The following is a 21,632-nucleotide window of genomic DNA, read 5'->3' as shown; positions in this document are numbered from 1 at the left end:
TAATTATAACATTACTGTATATAAACATGAAAGATAGGCGGTTTATATTTGAATACTAAAAAACTAGTTGATTGCCAACCTCTACGAGTCAAAGACATTGTTCAAGAGCTTCTGAATTTGGCTTGAGGGTCTAGGTTGAGTATTCGGGCTCGAGCCAAACATTGTTAAAAGTTATAGGGCACTGGCCAAATATCTTCAAAACTGCTCGGCCCGGGTTTAGAATTGTCAACGATTCGAGCAGCTCGGCTCACAGCTAATTCACTATCGACCCGAACCGAGAAGTGAACCGAGCCAACAGCTCACCCAACCGACTCGACTAGAGCCCTCGGCTCAGTTGAGCCGAACCGAGCAAATGGCTCATCCCTACCAAGCCAGCTCGAGCCGATGTTTCACTCCAATCGAGCCGGTTTGAGCCACCTTCTCAGTTGAGTCGAGCCGAGCTGAGCTTGTTATAAAAAAAATCTCTTGTGGTCTCGCTACCGAGACGAGATGAGATGCGAGCAGTGTCCCCTCTCGTGAGCAACACAAAGTATTCCATATTACTGTTTAGCTTACATTTCTCATGGCTTTCGCTTTCCAGTGTAATCAGGCCATGATTTCAAGACGAGTTTAAACGAACGAACCATTTATCAAACTCGACTATACTTGAAACTCGACGCAAAAAACTGAATCGGCTCAGAACTCGACTCGAGAATATTACCTTTGACTTGACTCAAAACTCGACTTGAATTCGAGTCGAGTCGAGTTTTAGCTTGACTCGTGCTCATTCCCATGCGTTAGGAAAAAATGTTCGCTTATTATTATTCTGCTAAACTGATTATATAATAATAACAATGTTGTTATGTAAAATTAAAAATACAGAATATAGAGAAACATTACATTACAACTAATAAAATGAGAACATATGAACTGGGGGTTAATCAAAACTTGCCAGTAACTCTAAAATCGATACATGCTTTTTAAACCTAGTTTCAAACTCTATAATCAACAGGACTCTAGGATAAGCAAACTGATCTGAAAGAACTCCAATATTACATACCATAAGCAAACTATTTTCTAGTAATAATGTAGGCCTGCTCATCAGAACAGTTTATTCATATTAACACCTTACTGTATATCGTTAATTATGGCACCCTAGTTGTTGATAAATATTTTCCACCGGGGCATTTCAGACACTATTTTTAAATTCTGTCAACCATCATCCTCAGCTCTTAAGAAAAACTTATTATTTCAAATGTTCGAACGGTAAAGTATTTTCGTTCTCCATCTTTATAAAAACAACACCAATAAAAGTATAATAGACTACCGGTATCATTGCACTCCTAGTTCATTCATTGAATGTATTGATTTGGAGCTGTCAAAATCTACGACAAAATCTTCCAGGTGCTTGCAATCAGTACACGTGATTTCCCTAAGGCTGTCTTCATCTTCCAAAAACAGCAAGTGGCACTACAAACTTATCTGTTTCTCTGTGTGTTGGTGACTGTCGGTCACTGACATACGTAGTTCATGCTCGATTGTTTCATTCTGAGAAATTCACTTACAGGAAAGGAACATTTGTTTCCGAAAAAAAATACATATATTGTAGTTACTCATCCGAAATGTAACGCGAAAAAAGTAATGCAAACTAGGTACGTTACTTAAAAATTTGTAACGCGTTACCGTTACAGTTACTTTGGAAAAAATGTAACGCGTTACTAGGAAACGTTACTTAAAAAGTAACGCGTTACTTGCGTTACGTTACTTCCCAAGACTGCTCTCACGTCTCCCTACTCTCTTCGTTTGCTGGTCGCAAGGAGGTAGATAGAAAGCACTATTTTCCGTCACGTGAAAAGTGTGACTATCTTGTATGTAAGGGCAGGCGTTTAGTGGACTGTTCTCTGAAGCAAGCTAACGCGAGAAAGATCCAAGCCAGAACATGTGAACAGAGGGTAACATCAAGCATCGTGACTTAAGCTAGGTTGCCAAATCTCTCATGGACAACAATCAAGATTGCTAATTCCATATAATTATAACAAAAAATTTTATTCGCTGGCTCCTAATTCCTATTAAAGAATAAATGTTTACAATTGTTTTTATTAATTATTAGTTTTCGAATTAATTGGGAAGGCACGTGATTTTGCGACTTTATTACAGAGCCGCCCTTAAGTATTCCACTCGAAACCATTCATGATTTATATCTTTCCACTCAGCTATGAATTAAAATTGTTCTGTAGACAGACGGTGGCCTCATGTTGTATGAATACAGTAAGATGCATTTTCTTCAGGTGTTTCCATTATTTTTATAACCATATAGATAGATAGATAGATAGATAGATAGATAGATAGATAGATAGATAGATATAGATATATATACAGATATAGATATAGTAGTAATGGGGCGACTTGGCCTCACTTTTTGGCCCCTGGGTCCCTGCCTCAGGACCCATGGTCCCTGGCCCAGGGTCAATGACCTAGGGGTACCATGGCCCACCCCCTAAAATTTGGCAGGGGTACATAGGACCACCCCCAGGACCCATGGTCCCTGGCCCGTGTCAATGACCTAGGGGTACTTAGGACCACCCCTCTAGATTTTGGCAGGGGTACATAGGACCACCCCCCCCTCCTTAAATTTTGGAAATTGCCAAATCTAAAAATTGGGTGTGGTAGCCTAGGACCACAGTATGTACCTCTATCAGTATTGGGTGTCTATGTCGTTCCCTTTTATGAGTAAAAAATTGCCAAAAATTCAAATTTCGGAGGTTTTTGACCTAATTTATCCCCTTGGATGAGGTATTATTACCCTATATGGTTATATGGGCGTATACAGGGATTCATTCCCTTTTATAAGACATGGGTATATTAATGCACCCCTTGAAATTTTTGGGAGGGGTACTTTGGCCCACCCCTTCAATTTTGGAAATTGCCCAATTTAAACATTGGGTATTATAGTACAGGACCCTAATATGTATTATGATAAATTTGGGTGGTCCACCTCGTTCCCTTCTAGGGGTACAAAATTGCCAAAATATAAACGTAAGCAATACGTAGTACCACGTGTTTGGTTTTTGGTCGATTTTATCCCCTTTGATGAGGTTATTATCCTATATATATAGTTATATGGTCATGTATAGGGGTCCATTACCTTTCATAAGATATGGGTATATTTGTGCACTCCTTTAAAAATTTGGGAGGGGTACTTTTGGCCCACCCCTTAAATTTTGGAAATTGCTCATTTTATATATTTGGTATTATAGTACGGGACCCTAACATGTATTATAATAAATTTGGGTGGTCCACTTCGTTCCCTTTTAGGGGTACAAAATTGCCAAATTTTAGTACAACCACGTGTTTGGTTTTTGGTTATTTTATTCCCTTGGATGAGGTCCTATTACCTTATATGGGTGTATACAGGTGTTTATTTTCTATTGTAAGACATAGATACATTTGTGCACCCCTTTAAAAATTTGGCAGGAGTGCCTTGGCCCACCCCTTAAATTTTGGAAATTGACCAATTTAAACATTTGGTATAATAGTATAAAACCCTAATATAGATCACTATAAATTTCGGTGGTCCACTTCGTTCCCTTTTTAGGGGTACAAAATTGCCAAAATTTTAGTACAACCACATGTTTGGGTTTTTGGCTCATTTTATTCCCTTGGATGAGGTCCTATTACCTTATATAGTTATATGGGTGTATACAGGTGTTTATTTTCTATTGTAAGACATAGGTACATTTGTGCACCCCTTTAAAAATTTGGCAGGAGTGCCTTGGCCCACCCCTTAAATTTTGGAAATTGACCAATTTAAACATTTGGTATAATAGTATAAAACCCTAATATAGATCACTATAAATTTCGGTGGTCCACTTCGTTCCCTTTTAGGGGTACAAAATTGTCAAAATTTTAGTACAACCACATGTTTGGGTTTTTTGGCTCATTTTATTCCCTTGGATGAGGTCCTATTACCTTATATAGTTATATGGGTGTATACAGGTGTTTATTTTCTATTGTAAGACATAGGTACATTTGTGCACCCCGGCAGGAGTGCCTTGTCCCACCCCTTAAATTTTGGAAATTGCCCAATTTAAACATTTGGTATAATAGTATAAAACCCTAATATATATTACTACAAAATTTCGGTGGTCTATCTCGTTTCCTTCCAGGGGTACAAAATTGCCAAAATATAAACGTAAGCAATACGTTGTATCACGTGTTTGGGTTTTGACCTAATTCATTTCCTTGGATGAGATCCTATTACCTTATATGGTTATATGACCATGTATAGGAGTCCATTCCCTATTATGAAACATAAGTACATATGTGCACCCCCGGGAATGGTACCTTGGCCCGCCCCTTAAGTTTTTAGAAATTGCCAAATTTAAACATTTGGTATCATAGTACTGGACCCTAATATATATTACTACAAAATTTGGGTGGTCCACCTCGTTCCCTTTTAGGGTGCATTTTGTTCCGCTTTAGGAGTGAACCTTGCAATCGTCCCGAGTTTGATTCTTGGAAATGTTGAATTTAACGTCCCCGCGAAAACGGTGAGAGATGATAGGACGAAACATGAACTTACTTGACTGAGGATTGAAGCAGTGACCTCATACAGTAGAGAGACAAGCACTGAGCCATCGTACACGTGTGTTGATTACTATGCAATGGTCCCGAGTTTGATTCTAGGTGTTAGTTTCAGGAAATGTTATCGTCCCACTTGAAACGATGATGAGAAATGAGAAAACATCATAAACTTACTTGCTTGCGGATTGAAGCAGAGATCTCACACATCAGAAATAAGAGCTGAGTCACCATGGCCCATTGAGAAGTTCAGTTTGTTGATTACTATGTCATGGTCCCGAGTTCGATTTTTGTGTTAGTTTAAGAAATGTTGAGTTTAACGTCCCCTTGAAACGATGATGAAAAAATGATAGGAGGAAACATGAACTTACTTCGTTGTGGATTGAAGCGCTGAGCCGCCGTACTCCATTCAGTGCGAACAGTTTCGCATATGAAAAGAAGACGAGCAGATTATGTTACATTACACATTTCAGTGCGAGCAGTTTATACTAGGTTTATGTTTCATATAGAAAGATAGAAGATCTGTGTTGTCATCTTTTTTACTTCGTGTGCAACTTTGACCTTGAAGAAAACCTTGTTGACTCAGTGCAAAGCATTGACGTATACACATAATCTTATTGTTTAGTTGGCTGTATTTAGAGATGAATCAGACATGTAAGGTTGCTGGTTCGAATCTAGTTGTGTTCGCTGTAACTCAGGGTCTGAGCGATACTTACCGAAATTTTTCCAGTGTTGCCAACACTATCAGAGTGAATCGATTCATTTAGTCGGAGCAGTTTCGTGACGAAAACTGATTTTTGTTTTGCACACAAAAATTTTCTGAAACAGAATTTTGTTTGTACATAAAAATTTTTCTGAAACAGAATTTTGTTTGTACATAAAATTTTTTCTGAAACAGTTTTTGTTTTGTACACACAAAAAATTTCTGAAACAGAATTTTGTTTTCGTACACAAAAAATTTTTCTGAAAACATTTTTTTTTCGTACACAAAAATTTTCTGAATCAGTTTTTTTTTTCGTACACAAAAAATTTTCTGAAACAAAAATTTAGTTTGATTTTTTTCCGTAAAACATTGATTTATTTTACCGGTAAACTGATTCAGAAAAAAGAAATTGAAATCGCAGTACAGGAAAAAGAATTTGATTTTAGGATGTGAAATAAAACACAGAATCATGTTTTTGTACATTTATTTTTAGCATGTGAAACAGAATACAGAATTTCTTTTTTCTTCAAAGGAAGACGTGTCCGTGACGGGTACAAATTCTGTAAAGAGAAAATAAAACATATGAATATACATGGTAATATTTATTTTGTTTCCTGTGAAAGAAGAAAAACAGATTATTAACATCGAACTAACTGATCAAGAGAGAGTGAGGTGAGAAAAGAAAAGCAAATGTGACGTACCTGAATACTTTTTTTTTCTCCACGGGTTTCTGCAAGGTGATGTCATCTGAGTTTTGTTTTTTCCGCTGTGGCCTCGTTGAAGCATGTCCCGTGTTGCGTTGATTCTTTGCCCCGTCTTTGGGAGGTGATGTTGGTGGGATTAGGGAAAAATATGGCTGTTATTCTGTTCTGGCTTTTTTATACCCATAGGGCAATGTCTCGTATGTGTCTGGTATTAATCGGCGTTTTTTATAGTTGAAACTGTACTTCTTTTCTTCAGGTTTTGTGACAAGATGATGATCGTGGGTTCTGTAAATTTTGTGCGGCGTGCTAATGGAGATTTTTTCATTCGATTGATTTATGATCATTTGCTCCAGACTGTTAAAATTTAGCTTTTGACTTGCAGTATAATTGAGTGTGAATCCACGAATTTTGCATACATAACTGGTTGATTTCGTGTCGGGGTTGTAGATTTCCAAGGCGTACTGTTTTGGGCCACCAGACACGAATTTTTTAATGTATGCTTTTGGTCCAATTGATTCCAGTTCATTTGACATTGAACCAAGAAATACTTCTGGTTCTATTGTGGGCTGTGATGGTCGCTGCGTGAATATTACGGAATCTGTATCGAAATATAGTACTCTTTCTTGCAGCAGTTCTAAATATTTGTAGAGTTCCAGACGAGCTTGACACGTTGTAAATGCTCCAAGGACAACATTAGCATTGTGATTTTGTACTGGAACATCATCTTCATACTGCCAATAAAGGTATAACATCGAATCGTTAACAGGTAAAATTTGGTTGACTTTTATATCTGGAGCAGTTAATTTCTGATACAGTTCTTTGGGGTCGTTAATGATGGTCGTTTGGCTGAAATTGTCTCTTATAGCGAGTCGTCCCCAGAAGGCATTCAATCAGAGTTTTGCAAGACTACGACGTGCTGAATTTGTCATTATATTTGCTGCATCTAAAGTTATGCCTTCCCGTTGTTGTACCACTTGAATATACTGCTGCTTTTCTTCTTCGGTGACGCAATTGGCAGGCCATCCAGAAGCTTCCAGCTTAGATTTCAAAAATGTGTTAATGTATTCGCTGAATAATCCGCCAGTCTTGGTTTCTGGATCATATACGGTGATGTCGTAATCCCAAATTTCGTAAATTTCAATGACTTGATACCCAAGTTCAATGGCTTTTTGAATTTCATAGGACACCCATGTTCCTGTTAGGCTTCGTTCACTGTCCGAATGTGTACATTCAGAATCTTGATTTAATGCTGTGGCACAGGCAGCACAAAGTGGAAACAACAACTTCTTATTTGAACGAAATGGCAGCACTGGATGAAACACATTTCTGCTAGGCAAGATCTTCAACTTGACCAATCCGTTGACAGTTTGAATGTCGGGCATTTCTGGATCTCCCTGTAGATATATTCGTGGATGCCCTATTGGATACCGTCCACATTTATTCACATAAGGATACAGGGAGACGATATCCAAGAATTTTATTTCTTCGCCTTCATTTTCATTTGCGACGTGGTACAATTTAATGGCATTAACACGGCCACCATAGAAGCTGTCTCTTGGATTTAATGGTGTCTTATTAGTATAAGGATGTGTGCTTAAAGAAGAGGCCAATGCTGGATTGGATTTTAACACTTGACGAAATTCACATTCCCACATTTCATGTACTTTATATCCCATGGATCGTAATAACTTCATTTTACGCTGTGTTCTCTCGTAGCGATAGTTCATTGTTTCTTCGGAGTTCTCATAAATGGGTTGATCACGGCCTGTAGGGACACATAGAGGACAGCCGTGGAATCTGCACCCTTCAAATTCATACACGTGTTTCTCTTTAGTGTCAGGATCTTTGTAGTAACCGTCCAGATGAAAACCAGCAACATAAACTTCTTTTCCTCTCGCAGCATGTTGAATTGAATGACCCTCTTTTTCCTCCATGTAGGCAAGCCACTGCAAAGCAATCCGTGACTGATTGTTTCTGTGACGGTATCCACGTGCAGGGAGAATGCTAATAGTATTAGGTTTTAAGAAATTTCGTCGAAATACTAAATTGCACGCACTCGCCAAAGTGATAGCCTCCAGGAAAGGATTGACGTGAGTTTCTTGTTCAAAAGTGGTCATGAAAGATATACAAGCCAATCGAAGTACGTTGACGTCCTGGATACAATAGTTCACCAATTCTTTTTGGAAAATAAACATATCGTTCTGGTGTTCGTTATACCATGTCATGAATTTTTCTCGTTCATCCACTTTCATTTCATCTGCACCATAATAATGGATGTCCGGTAATTTTCCCACATACGTTTGATTTGCAGCAGTATTAAAAAAGTGTGGAAAATATCCTTTGGTCGCTGGTAAATGAAATGCCTTGGATAATTTACTTAAAGCCATTGGCATGAAATTTAAGGAGTCAATAAACGATAAGTGATTCACTTTCATGCTTAAAATTTTTGCTCCGTTCAAGATCAAAGTAGGTTTCAATTCATGTTCTTCCACTAAAGATTTAAGAATAAAATGACCATCATATCCCTTACAGTTATGTGCCAAAGATACAATAAGTTTGATGTTGGGTCGTGGTTGACGTAAATACGCAAGAAAGGCATTGATCGGATCATCTTGAAAAATATGTTCTCGCTGTCCACAAACTTCACACGGATGATGTATATCCTCATCTTGAACACAGTTGTAACATACTTGTTGGGCCACCAGTAAATTGGGCTTATGAATGAACGTGTCTTCATCGAAGAAAGTATCCTGTGTGGCTTCGATATCATAGAAGACAATCATAGCTTTCTTGGCATGTAACACTGATGGAACTCCAGGCTTTAATTGAGTCGTATCAGGCTTCATGTAGCATTGGTGGGTAGACGTAACATGTTTATGGCACACATTACAAAAATAATCAGTACAATCATGTTTTCTTTCCCCTGTATGGACAAACGAATAAATGCGTAGACATTTGGCACACTGTTTCACCATCTTGCATATTGGTTGGCCTTTATGATATGGTACAGTTAGATGATTTGTATAGCATGTTTCACCATAAAATTCACGATTGCATTCTAGGCACTGCTTCTCCGTATTGGTCTTACTGCATGGCGGTTTCTGCAAACATTTCTCACACATGGCCGAACAGTTCTTGACGTGTCTATTTCTGTTATTATATTTTTTGTGGCATGCAGCACAATAGTAGTTGGTAGAAAAAACAGACGTTAATGACGTGATGATGTCATAATGAGAATTGATGCACATTAAATTGATTGGAATTTTGTCTTCGCCACCAGGCCCTTCATACAGAATATCTTCTCCGGAAAAGCTAGTGTATACGGTAAGTTTATAATTTGTCAAGTAGCGTTGCAATTGTCGTAATTCTTCCACGGATCCCCCATGCTCTAAATTCACTGATGATCTGGACAAAAGTTCATGTACGGCTGGAATAACAACACACTTTCTCTGGTTGTGATATTGTCTGTACAGTTTCTTATTTGTATCCTTATATTTCTTTAGGCCAATAGCAATCACAATCGCATACGCTAAACATTTCTTGTCGGTGTTTTTTACACGTAAAATGCCTTTCTTGCACTTTAATAATTCGTCGTTTGATAAAAGACCTCGACGCACCAATCCAAATCCACGGGGCACATCCACATGATGAAAATGGACAATGAACGGTTCGTTCATGAGAAAACTATCGTTACTTTGAAGGATGCGATCAAAGGATGCCCATAAAGTCTCCAGTGTCAAATTACTTGCATGCCGGAAAGATAGATAAAATGGCTTGTTCTTCTCATCGTGGGATAAAATCGATAATCCAACCATCGATGATTCGTCGACGTTTTCCAATAAATAATCCAACATCTGTTGAAAGGAGGCCTGAACCCACTCCACAATATCGGTGCCACTGGTCGGAGCATTAATTTGAATTTCCAGCATTCGTCCTTCAAGATTAAAACGCCGATAATGTCTATTGATTTCTCGCAAGACAGTAAAGCCAGAAGTAGCCATATTCAAATAGGGAAAAAAAAGGTAAGGTAAGCAAAAAAAGGAATAGGCAAAGAAAAACAAATATCTAAAACGAAAAGAGAAAAAAAGCACGAATTAAAATTGAATTCAGAGATCACTACGTTATCAAAATGACTACACGATCAATCCTAAAAGAATGATCATATCTCAAATAGTTCTACTACTGAAACGTTTTATTGTCGTCAAACCCGGACCAACATCAACATGTAAATGACCTAAGTTTCTGTAGTGATAAAAAGAATGAATGAAATTGTTTTTCTAACTGTGCTGAAAGAATCATTGTAGTAAGCATTTTTTCCTCTGACACTGAACTTTAAAACGTATGACGAACATGAAACGAAAACAAAATCTCATGCACTTGCTTTTCTCGAGCTAAGGCAAGAAAGACTCGAATTCGTTTCTCGGCGGGAGATCAGATCCCACATTAAACTGTAGGTCCACGTCTCACGTTGTAGGGAACAAATTCGTGCGTAGTTTCTTTGTTTACTTTCAGAAACTGAGCTAAGTGGTTAGCGTTACGCACCTCTGGCCCGGGTTCAACATCCAGTATGCGATCAGATTCAACATTAAGCTGTATTCCTAGCCCCACTACTGAAGGGACGCTAAAACCAAAATCAACAAATTTCTCGTGCTTACTTCTAATGTGTGGGATGTGGCCCGGGTTCAACACCCAGTATGCGCTCAGATTCAACATTAAGCTGTATTCCTAGCACCCCACTACTGAAGGGACGCTAAACCAAAATCAACAAATTTCTTGTGCTTACTTCTAATGTGTGGGATTCCTAATTCGATCCCCGGTCAAGTTATTCTTCCATTTGCTAAATATTTCGTGTTAAAATAAAACAATGATAACAATGTTATCCTCATGCAAAAAAACACTCCATTGATGTTAAGAAAACGCAGTCGATACTTACCTCAAATTCAAGGAACGGAGTAAAGTCACGCTGTCACTAGAGGTACACATACGTTCATTCAAGATCTTCGTGGAAGTAGGATTTGAAAATGAAATTAAGAAATTTATTTAGGTCTAAAACGTGTTCAACTATAAAGTGACATCACTATCAGCCAATCAGAAACGAGGAAAATGAATCAATGACATCACGGAGAACCAATGAAAACACAGCTTTCATCATGAGCCGAAACGTGATGTAAGAAGCAATCTGATTGGTTGTGACATTATTCACGTTTTTTCTCCTTACACATCAATCGTTACGACATCTAGTATCGCAATTTTGATAATGACATCATACCGTTGACTCGTTAGTTTCTTACGACATTCAAATTAACACATCTAAAATGTGATTCATTTTCCTTAAACTTGATTGAAAAAATGTAACACTCATCGATATGTTACGAAACTGTCTTTGACATAAATGTAAAGTTGAGCTTTAAAAGTCCGTCAGCTGAGAAAAAATGCTGATGTAGTAAAAGCAGATTCTGCAATTTCACAATAACAAGCTTCTATGCGTAACAACAAGCAGAAATGTGTAGTAATGTAACATAATCTGTTCATGTTCTTTTCATACGCAAAACTGCTCGCACTGAATGGAGTACGGTGGCTCAGCGTTTTTTTTTTCTGATGTGTGAGTTCTCTGCTTCAATCCGCAAGCAAGTAAGTTTATGATGTTTTCTCATTTCTCATCATCGTTTCAAGTGGGACGTTAAATTTTTCTAACACTAGCACCAAGAATCAAACTCGGGACCATTGCATAGTAATCAACACACGTGTACGATGGCTCAGTGCTTGTCTCTCTACTGTATGAGGTCACTGCTTCAATCCTCAGTCAAGTAAGTTCATGTTTCGTCCTATCATCTCTCACCGTTTTCGCGGGGACGTTAAATTCAACATTTCCAAGAATCAAACTCGGGACGATTGCAAGGTTCACTCCTAAAGCGGAACAAAATGCACCCTAAAAGGGAACGAGGTGGACCACCCAAATTTTGTAGTAATATATATTAGGGTCCAGTACTATGATACCAAATGTTTAAATTTGGCAATTTCTAAAAACTTAAGGGGCGGGCCAAGGTACCATTCCCGGGGGTGCACATATGTACTTATGTTTCATAATAGGGAATGGACTCCTATACATGGTCATATAACCATATAAGGTAATAGGATCTCATCCAAGGAAATGAATTAGGTCAAAACCCAAACACGTGATACAACGTATTGCTTACGTTTATATTTTGGCAATTTTGTACCCCTGGAAGGAAACGAGATAGACCACCGAAATTTTGTAGTAATATATATTAGGGTTTTATACTATTATACCAAATGTTTAAATTGGGCAATTTCCAAAATTTAAGGGGTGGGACAAGGCACTCCTGCCGGGGTGCACAAATGTACCTATGTCTTACAATAGAAAATAAACACCTGTATACACCCATATAACTATATAAGGTAATAGGACCTCATCCAAGGGAATAAAATGAGCCAAAAAACCCAAACATGTGGTTGTACTAAAATTTTGACAATTTTGTACCCCTAAAAGGGAACGAAGTGGACCACCGAAATTTATAGTGATCTATATTAGGGTTTTATACTATTATACCAAATGTTTAAATTGGTCAATTTCCAAAATTTAAGGGGTGGGCCAAGGCACTCCTGCCAAATTTTTAAAGGGGTGCACAAATGTACCTATGTCTTACAATAGAAAATAAACACCTGTATACACCCATATAACTATATAAGGTAATAGGACCTCATCCAAGGGAATAAAATGAGCCAAAAACCCAAACATGTGGTTGTACTAAAATTTTGGCAATTTTGTACCCCTAAAAAGGGAACGAAGTGGACCACCGAAATTTATAGTGATCTATATTAGGGTTTTATACTATTATACCAAATGTTTAAATTGGTCAATTTCCAAAATTTAAGGGGTGGGCCAAGGCACTCCTGCCAAATTTTTAAAGGGGTGCACAAATGTACCTATGTCTTACAATAGAAAATAAACACCTGTATACACCCATATAAGGTAATAGGACCTCATCCAAGGGAATAAAATAACCAAAAACCAAACACGTGGTTGTACTAAAATTTGGCAATTTTGTACCCCTAAAAGGGAACGAAGTGGACCACCCAAATTTATTATAATACATGTTAGGGTCCCGTACTATAATACCAAATATATAAAATGAGCAATTTCCAAAATTTAAGGGGTGGGCCAAAAGTACCCCTCCCAAATTTTTAAAGGAGTGCACAAATATACCCATATCTTATGAAAGGTAATGGACCCCTATACATGACCATATAACTATATATATAGGATAATAACCTCATCAAAGGGGATAAAATCGACCAAAAACCAAACACGTGGTACTACGTATTGCTTACGTTTATATTTTGGCAATTTTGTACCCCTAGAAGGGAACGAGGTGGACCACCCAAATTTATCATAATACATATTAGGGTCCTGTACTATAATACCCAATGTTTAAATTGGGCAATTTCCAAAATTGAAGGGGTGGGCCAAAGTACCCCTCCCAAAAATTTCAAGGGGTGCATTAATATACCCATGTCTTATAAAAGGGAATGAATCCCTGTATACGCCCATATAACCATATAGGGTAATAATACCTCATCCAAGGGGATAAATTAGGTCAAAAACCTCCGAAATTTGAATTTTTGGCAATTTTTTACTCATAAAAGGGAACGACATAGACACCCAATACTGATAGAGGTACATACTGTGGTCCTAGGCTACCACACCCAATTTTTAGATTTGGCAATTTCCAAAATTTAAGGAGGGGGTGGTCCTATGTACCCCTGCCAAAATTTAGGGGGTGGGCCAAGGTACCCCTGCCAAAATATAGAGGGGGTGGTCCTAGGTACCCCTAGGTCATTGACCCCGGCCAGGGACCATGGGTCCTGAGGCAGGGACCCAGGGGCCAAAAAGTGAGGCCAAGTCGCCCCATTACTACTGATATAGATATAGATATAGATATAGATATAGATATAGATATAGATATAGATATATAGATATAGGTATAGATATGTCACATCTAGAATTAATACATATTTTACTTTTAAAAGTTTACTTTTGAATTTTTAAATACGATAAGTGTCGTAGAGAAAGAGTGATAAATAACTGAACTTAGTAGAATTGCGATAAATTACTCTTGTCCTGTGTTTGACGAAATAGAAATGATGTATTATTAGTTTTTTCTCCTAATCTGTAGATTTATGCCATACTCAAAAGAACTCGTGGAATATCTGCTTACCGTCGTCATGAGATCCCAGAAGATTTGCATTATGGAAGAACTTCAAGAGCACCTGACATTCTAGTTATCGCAAACGATGGTAAGTTCGTTTGAGAGATCAAATTCAGTAGGCATTATTATAAACTGACATCTCAAAAACACTACACACATGTAACCCGGATGTTTTCCAATGATTTCCTACCAGAATTGGATGTAACCGTATTACTTATATGCTACATAAGAGTTAGAAGCAGTACCTTTCAGGTGGTAGTGTACTGTGGTTGTGGTAGATATTGGCAGGATTTATAATTGTCCTAAATAGAGTGTAGGAGTTAAGAAGTTTATTCATATTTTTTTAAGTCACAGACGTACTGAATGGATTTCTGCAAGTTGAATTTATTACTCTAGCAGATTTTCCTTACCTCAATAGAAAAAAACCTGCTACAGGATGTACGAATGGAAGAAATATCACCAAGTCTTTTTCAGAAGGTACTTGAATTTGCTCAGGAAAATAACAGTGGTGAACCAAATCACGAATATAAGAGAATGCCTAAATTTGCAATGCCAAGATCCCAACCGAAACGTCGGTACTTCTCGACCGAAACTCTTTTTAGGTTGGTATTCTTTATCCTGTGTTAGTTGTCATTATAAAGGAGCTTGGTGAGCGCTTTAATGATGAAGGCAACATTATTTTGCGATGTGTGCAAGCTTGCCATCCTAAATAATCGATTTCCCTAAATAATAATAAAAAAAACATTGAAAAGTTTAGGAAAAAATTTTGGAGTGGAGTTCAATGACTCCGAAATAAATATGGTGCGAAATTGTTTTAAAAAATACAAATTTCATGTAATCTCAATGCCATTTCCAATAATTGAATCGGTGAGTTGAAAAAGGTACACATTCCAAAAATATAAACTTTCGAAAAACCAAGAAAAACTGTTTTGTGAGAAAACTAATTGTTCTACCAAAACATTTACTATTGTCAATATGTGTCGTTTAGTGTAACAAACCTATTGCACATGGTACCTGTACATAATTTTTTATATATACCATATAATTGTGTAAAGATGCTTAGGAATATGTTCCTTTTCCAACTCAATGTTTTTAAATGCACAATACTGTATCCCAATTAGTGGATTATGTTAAATAGGTTTCAGAAATAAGTGAGTAATACTATTCAATCTTTGTACAAAGGCAAACAAATGTATTTCAAAACTGTTAGCTACACATATTGACAAAAATAACCATGTTTCCGAAAAATCAATGGTCATTGTTGAATTTTTCAGAGTAGACAATCGTAAATCATCTTGATCTAGCGGATCAGCAGCTGAAAAACAAAAGCCTTGATCGAAAAACATTATAAAAAGATGTTCCCTTTCAGTTTGACCATCATTAGTAATTTTTTTTATGTGATTAAATCACACCGAGCTGCGAAAAAGTGCTGAGATAATAATATTAAAACGATTTGTTTTACTTTGCCATTGCAAATCAGTCTTTTTTTGTTACATACAGAATCCAATGTCATAGCCTACCATAAAACATGCCTGTAATAAAGATAGCAATACTTAGGTTAGGTTAGGTTAGATTGTATTATGAAGTTTCGTGTTATATTCAGACTGTAGTTAGGATAGATAAGTTCAGGTAAAATGAAAATGGTCTAAAGTAATTTACAAAATATAAAATACTGAATATAAAATTTACATGTTTTTCATTGTCATTAAGCATGTTTGATTTAATTTTGATCTTCAGGTCTTCACAGGTACTGCAGACACCGACCTGAGGTCTGCCAAATCGGTAACCAAAGTTTTTCTTGAAATATTCCAAATAAAACTCATACTTAATTACATTCTTCAAGTCAGGAAATTTTTGTATGAAACGTTCATGCATTTTTGCCACATTAGGCTGAGCATCGAGATATATGACTGATGTAGACGTATAATGTGCAACATATTTATGAAATTAATCAATATGTTCATGTATTTTAACTACATGTGAGGCTGGAACAGTATTAGAACGGTGTTCCTGTTTACCTCTCATGTCAATAGGGAATTTCCAAGAAGCCAAAATCTTTGTCAACCTAATAACAACTTTGAGTGACACAGCAAGAAGGCTTATGTACGCATTACGACATACTTCAACTCTGCTCGTTCCTTTCGTGGCAAATTACTTGAAAGAAGACTCGTATTGCTTTGGGTTTTGATTTGGTGGTGTGAGTCTTGCAACCTCATGCCTCTCAATTAGGCTCACTAATAATGTGTCCTGCTCGTTCTTAAGTCTGCCACTATTTAGGGTTTTAAACCAACATGACCTTAAACAACAGCTCACCTGTTAAGTCATAATACATAACTGAGCACTAGCGCTGTGGCGAGTGCCGCCGGCACTAGCGCGGCAGTGAGTTGAAGAAGGGACATATTCCTGGAATATGTTCCTTCTTCAACTCAATCACGTCTACATATTTTTGGAAAGATTATTTGCAATAGTGAAATATGCTTCTTTTTCTGCTGTATGGATGTAGATACGTCCAAAGAAAAAAATGGCTATCTCAGTTTAATTTGTGATATTTTTGGAATATGTACCTTTTTCAACTCACCCGTTCAATTATGCTTTACTTCCCAAATCTATATTTACTTAGAGCAGAAGTTTATTTCAAATCGCGTGCATGCGAACGATTGTTTAGTTTTCAGAAAAAAATAAAATCGTATCTGTGCAATAGATCAGGACAAGAGCAAACGTATGTTTTGGTTGTTTTGTAATTTGAACAAGACATAGTCACTACTTTATCTTTAATCAAATAATTGAAGCATTTGCAACGAAAACAAGACGACAAAATTTGTGTTTTTTCTGAAACAAACTATCTGAAGAAGTTGGCTAGTAATAGTAGTATATCTGTGGCCCTGTGGTCAAGCTTATATCGCGCTATAAAATTTCAGAATTGAAAAATCTTTAAGTTTTACGTCCCACGGTTATGCCGGTTAGGCTAAAGGAGGATTTCAGAATTGAATGTAGATGGAAATTGAATGTTATCGCTGAAGAAACATGTGGTGCTACGAACAAATCTCACTAAACAATTTAATGTGTAATACGTGTGAAATAATGTAAACCAGTATTTTGTAAAATTGAAACCCCTTCACAATTTCTGAATGTTCCTGACATGTCGAAAGTGGCTATAAATATCTTATTTGGTTCAGTAGCACGTACCGAATATTGTCTCTTTTAGGTTTGTAATAGTGCAAATGTTGTGAGAGGGCACAAGTGTGAAGAGCAAACTACTTTTGTACAGGACAAACTTTGTGTTATTCTTCAGAAAGAAGGATTATCGAGAATTTGATTACCAGAACTACCTATAACCCCTACTGTAAAAGCTTAAGGCACTAGAAGGATTGTCTGCTTTATTTAATAATCACGACTAAATGCAAGTGCACCAAATAAACGGTGGTGCTTTACATTGCTAACGTTATATTTTTGTGTTCGTATGATATCGGTAAATGAAAATAGATTCTCTCCTTTTCATAACAAAATCAGATATCTTTTCTGTTGTTAGTTTATTTCTTTAGAATGGAAAGAAAAGCAGTTATGAACAGTTGATTTCTTTATAAACTATCAGGAAAATATTATTCTACTTTTAAGTAAATTCAACAAGGTGTTCCATTGTGCAATAAGATTTGTCAGTTCTTAAGTATACAGTACGTGTGTACGATCCATTAAAGTATCGGTGTTTCTTACTTTGCCCTGGTTGAAATCAATCACTTTCAGGGGGTGTAAAATAATATGAACAAATACTATATTAAACCGATCAAACGCAATATACTTTGTATACACGACTCCAAAAGTGCATTACCACCTGCAATTCTCCTTTTCCTGCAATAGCAGGCAATCCAAAAAGCTCGGCGGTTGGGTTGGTTGCGAATTCGAAAGGCGTTGGACAAAACCTCAATTTTGTCACATATATATCAGTGTGGCAAACTGCAAATAAGGGAATAAAACAAATTGTTAAGAATGACAATTTTATTATTGTGATGGAGTAGGATGACATCAAAAGTTACAAAATGACTTACGTAAGCAGTTCAAACAAGATGAATGGTAAGAAACAGATATCAGAAGAAAGCATTTCTCTCTTTCCCCCCGCCCCACCCAAAAAAGAAACTCATAAAAAGAAAAAGTTACATAATATAAAAGTTTCATATAAAAGCCTAACAGCACAAAAACAAATATCTACACGAAACGAAAAAGACAAACACAGAATAGGGGACACCAGTGGCGTAGCAGACTTGCGGCCTTCCCATGCAAGATAAAGAGACAAGACCCTAGTTGTAAACCCCATTGTTATAATAATAATAATAATAATAATAATTATTATTATTATTATTATTATTATTATTATTATTATTATTATTATTATTATTATTATTATTAAAAAGTCGTTTCCTTTTCTAAATCTCTGACTCTCCCTCAGAGCATAAATGCATATAGCGATCATGTGTGCACCTTTTGTCAATTAGCGGTCCCAAAGGCCAAAAGGGATGGAAATCTCCAAGGAAGAGAAACGAAAAACTTTCTTACGGTAAATTCTAGTTCAAAGTTCGAAGTACTTGCTTTTCCACGTGATTTTTTGTTTCTTTCTTCAGGGAACAAAAAAGTTCTAGCGCCTAAGAAATTACATCATATAATATTGCAAATTTGCAAGTGGATGTATTTACATTGCAATGTTTGGTAATAAAGATATTATGATTAGAAAACAATCTTGCAAAAAGTAAGTTTAATTTCTTCATCCATCGCAAGTCTTAGGGGACCTTTATACCTCGCATCCCCACTCCCCGAATATCGATATCGAAAATTTAGAATGATTATATTCATGTCCATATATTTGCGATATCGAATGTTGATATATGATAATATAGATATCGATGATAGCGATATATCGACATATCACAGGCCCAGATTCCGAGAAGTGATGCTTGAAATATACCGGAATCAACAATCAAATTCTAAATAAGTTTTTCATTTCCGTATCCAATGTTGAGGGGGAAGGGTGGGAGTCTACTTAGCTACAGAGGCCATATCAATTGTGTTCTCAAACCAGCCATTACACCCGCTATTATCAAAGTGTTAAGTCAGCCATTGTCTGCGAGTTGCCCCAGTTCCATTTGAAGTTTGAATTGAAAACCTGAATTACAAAACATCCGAAGACCACTCTTTTTCTTCGTATTTTTCGTTTTCTGTTTTTTATGTTAGCATCTATGTTTCAGGGCTATTCACTTGCGTAATACGTAAGTCCAAGTCAAAACTTTTTTTAAAAAAATCAAAATAATTTCAGCTAAACAGAATAGCATTCCAAGTATAATCTTCTTGTCTTTCTTCTAAAAAACAAAAAAGTACTCCAGTGGACTTCAGATGTTCTGCAATTCAGATCTTCAATTTTATTTACGGTCTTTAACCATCTTTAACTCGCAGGCTCCTTGCTTTCATAAAAAGCATTTGTTGTGTAGATTAAAATCAAAAATGAATTAATCTATATTCTTGGGAACTTATTGTTGCACCAACACACATAAATACAGGGTGTAACAAAAAGGTACGGCAAAATTTCAGAGATGGATTCCTTATGGGTAGACAAGCAAAATCGTTCATATGACCATATGTCGGGAAATGTATCATTACAGAGTTACGACCATTGAGCCGCCTAATGGTGGAAATAGTCATATTCTGGTCGCTCCTTAATGTGACTCAATTTAAACCTCAATAACTCAGACCCTAATTAACCTAGGAAGATATTTTTGATATCTATGTATTTCTAAAGGACGATGCTTTCCGCGTATATATATAGGGTGGGTCAAAAGTCTTGGACACCTGCATAAGTTTTAAAATCGACGGGAAAAGTAAAAAGTGATGATGGGAAAAGAGGTTTGATGAGGGGCTGCAACTTTTGGAGTGTATGTCATTCATGGCCGCCATCTCGAAACCCGCCATTTTGCATTCAAGTCTTTTTTTAAATGGGAAAGTGTATGTCACATCAAATGACACTAGCTTGAGCTCAGAAATTTAGTGGTGTAATTTGTTTTTTTTCTATCTTGTACAGTTTAGAAGTTATTAATGTTCAAAAGTGGGAAATTATCTTGATACTGACCCAGTTCTCTCTGTTCCAGGTGATCTAAAATAGGTCTGACACGTGAACAGAAGATCGAAATCATCCTTATATCAGTGGAACGCAGCTACCGAACAATAGCAGCTGACTACAACCGACGGCACTCAGACAGAGAACCGGTATCGCACACCACGGTGGCTCACGTGATCACCAAATTCCGAGAGACGGGCTCTGTTCAAGATAGGGCACGCAGTGGGCGACCAAAGACTGCCACCAATGAGGAAACTGCAACGGCGGTTGTTGCGTCGTTTGTGAAAAGTCCTACACGAAGTACCCGTCGTGTGTCCCTAGCATGTCCAATAAGCCAATCCTCCGTTATCCGGATATTGCACACCAATCAGTGGCATCCTTAAAAGCTGCACATGCAACATAAACTGAACGAGGATGACCCTGATCGCCGGTTGGAGTTCTGCATGTGAGCTACTGAACAACACGAACTGGATCCTGCGATTGTCAAGGGCATACTGTTCAGTGACGAGGCGTATCTCACTTTGAACGGGGAGGTTAATCGACATAATTGTCGACACTGGTGTGACGCAAATCCGATCTGGGTTCACCCGAGTCGAGAACATAGTCCAGCGAAGGTGATGGTTTGGTGTGGCATATGGGACACCCGCATCATTGGGCCATTTTTCAGTTACAACACCTTAACTGCACCACAGTATCTGATGCTGTTGCAGGACTTTGTGTTCCCTGCCACACTGAACGCTGACGGCATTTTCCCATCTTATTTTCAGCACGATGGACCCCTCCACACAATAGACTTGGTGTCCGTCAATGGTTGGATGAACAACTGCCACGGAAGTGAATTGGTCGCCGTGGTCCCGTGGAGTGGCTGCCCAGATCCCCTGACTTAACGCCCCTTGATTTTTATCTATGAGGACATCTTAAGCAGATAGTGTATGCTGAGACAATCCGTGATTTGAGACACGTGGAGGAACGCATCCAACAAGCCTGTGACCAAACTTCAGGAGACATCTCCTCCGTGTGAGACTCCAGTCAGAGTGGTTGCAGGGACTACAGTTGTGCATTGCACGAAATGGACAACACGTAGAACATGTGTTGTAGCATTCAGTATCAAGGTAATTTCCCACCTTTGAACATTAATAACTTCTAAACTGTACTAGATAGGAAAAACAAATTACACCAGTAAATTCCTGAGCTCAAGCTAGTGTTATTTGATGGGTCATACACCCCCTTCCCATTTAAAAAAATGACGTGAATCCAAAATGGCGGATTTCAAGATGACATACACTTCAAAAGTTGCGACCCCTCATCAAACCTCTGTTCCCATCATTACTTTTTAC

General features: G+C 37.4%; 1 protein-coding gene across 1 annotated transcript in view; it reads left to right on the top strand.

Moving 5' to 3' along the window:
* Positions 1 to 21,632, top strand: part of LOC145687791 (glycerophosphocholine cholinephosphodiesterase ENPP6-like) — a 202,723-nt gene that overhangs the window by 139,061 nt on the left and 42,030 nt on the right. The window contains exon 8 of the mRNA XM_081761224.1: positions 14,166 to 14,286. Coding sequence (XP_081617350.1) covers positions 14,166 to 14,286 — 121 coding nt within the window. The remainder of the gene's footprint in view (positions 1 to 14,165; positions 14,287 to 21,632) is intronic.

This window comes from Thermobia domestica, chromosome 6 (assembly GCF_964235325.1).
Source record: "Thermobia domestica chromosome 6, izTheDome1.hap1.1, whole genome shotgun sequence".
NCBI classification, from domain to species: Eukaryota; Metazoa; Arthropoda; class Insecta; order Zygentoma; family Lepismatidae; genus Thermobia; species Thermobia domestica.
The sequence above is the reverse complement of the archived record's forward strand: the minus strand, read 5'-3'. Positions and strand labels throughout refer to the sequence as shown.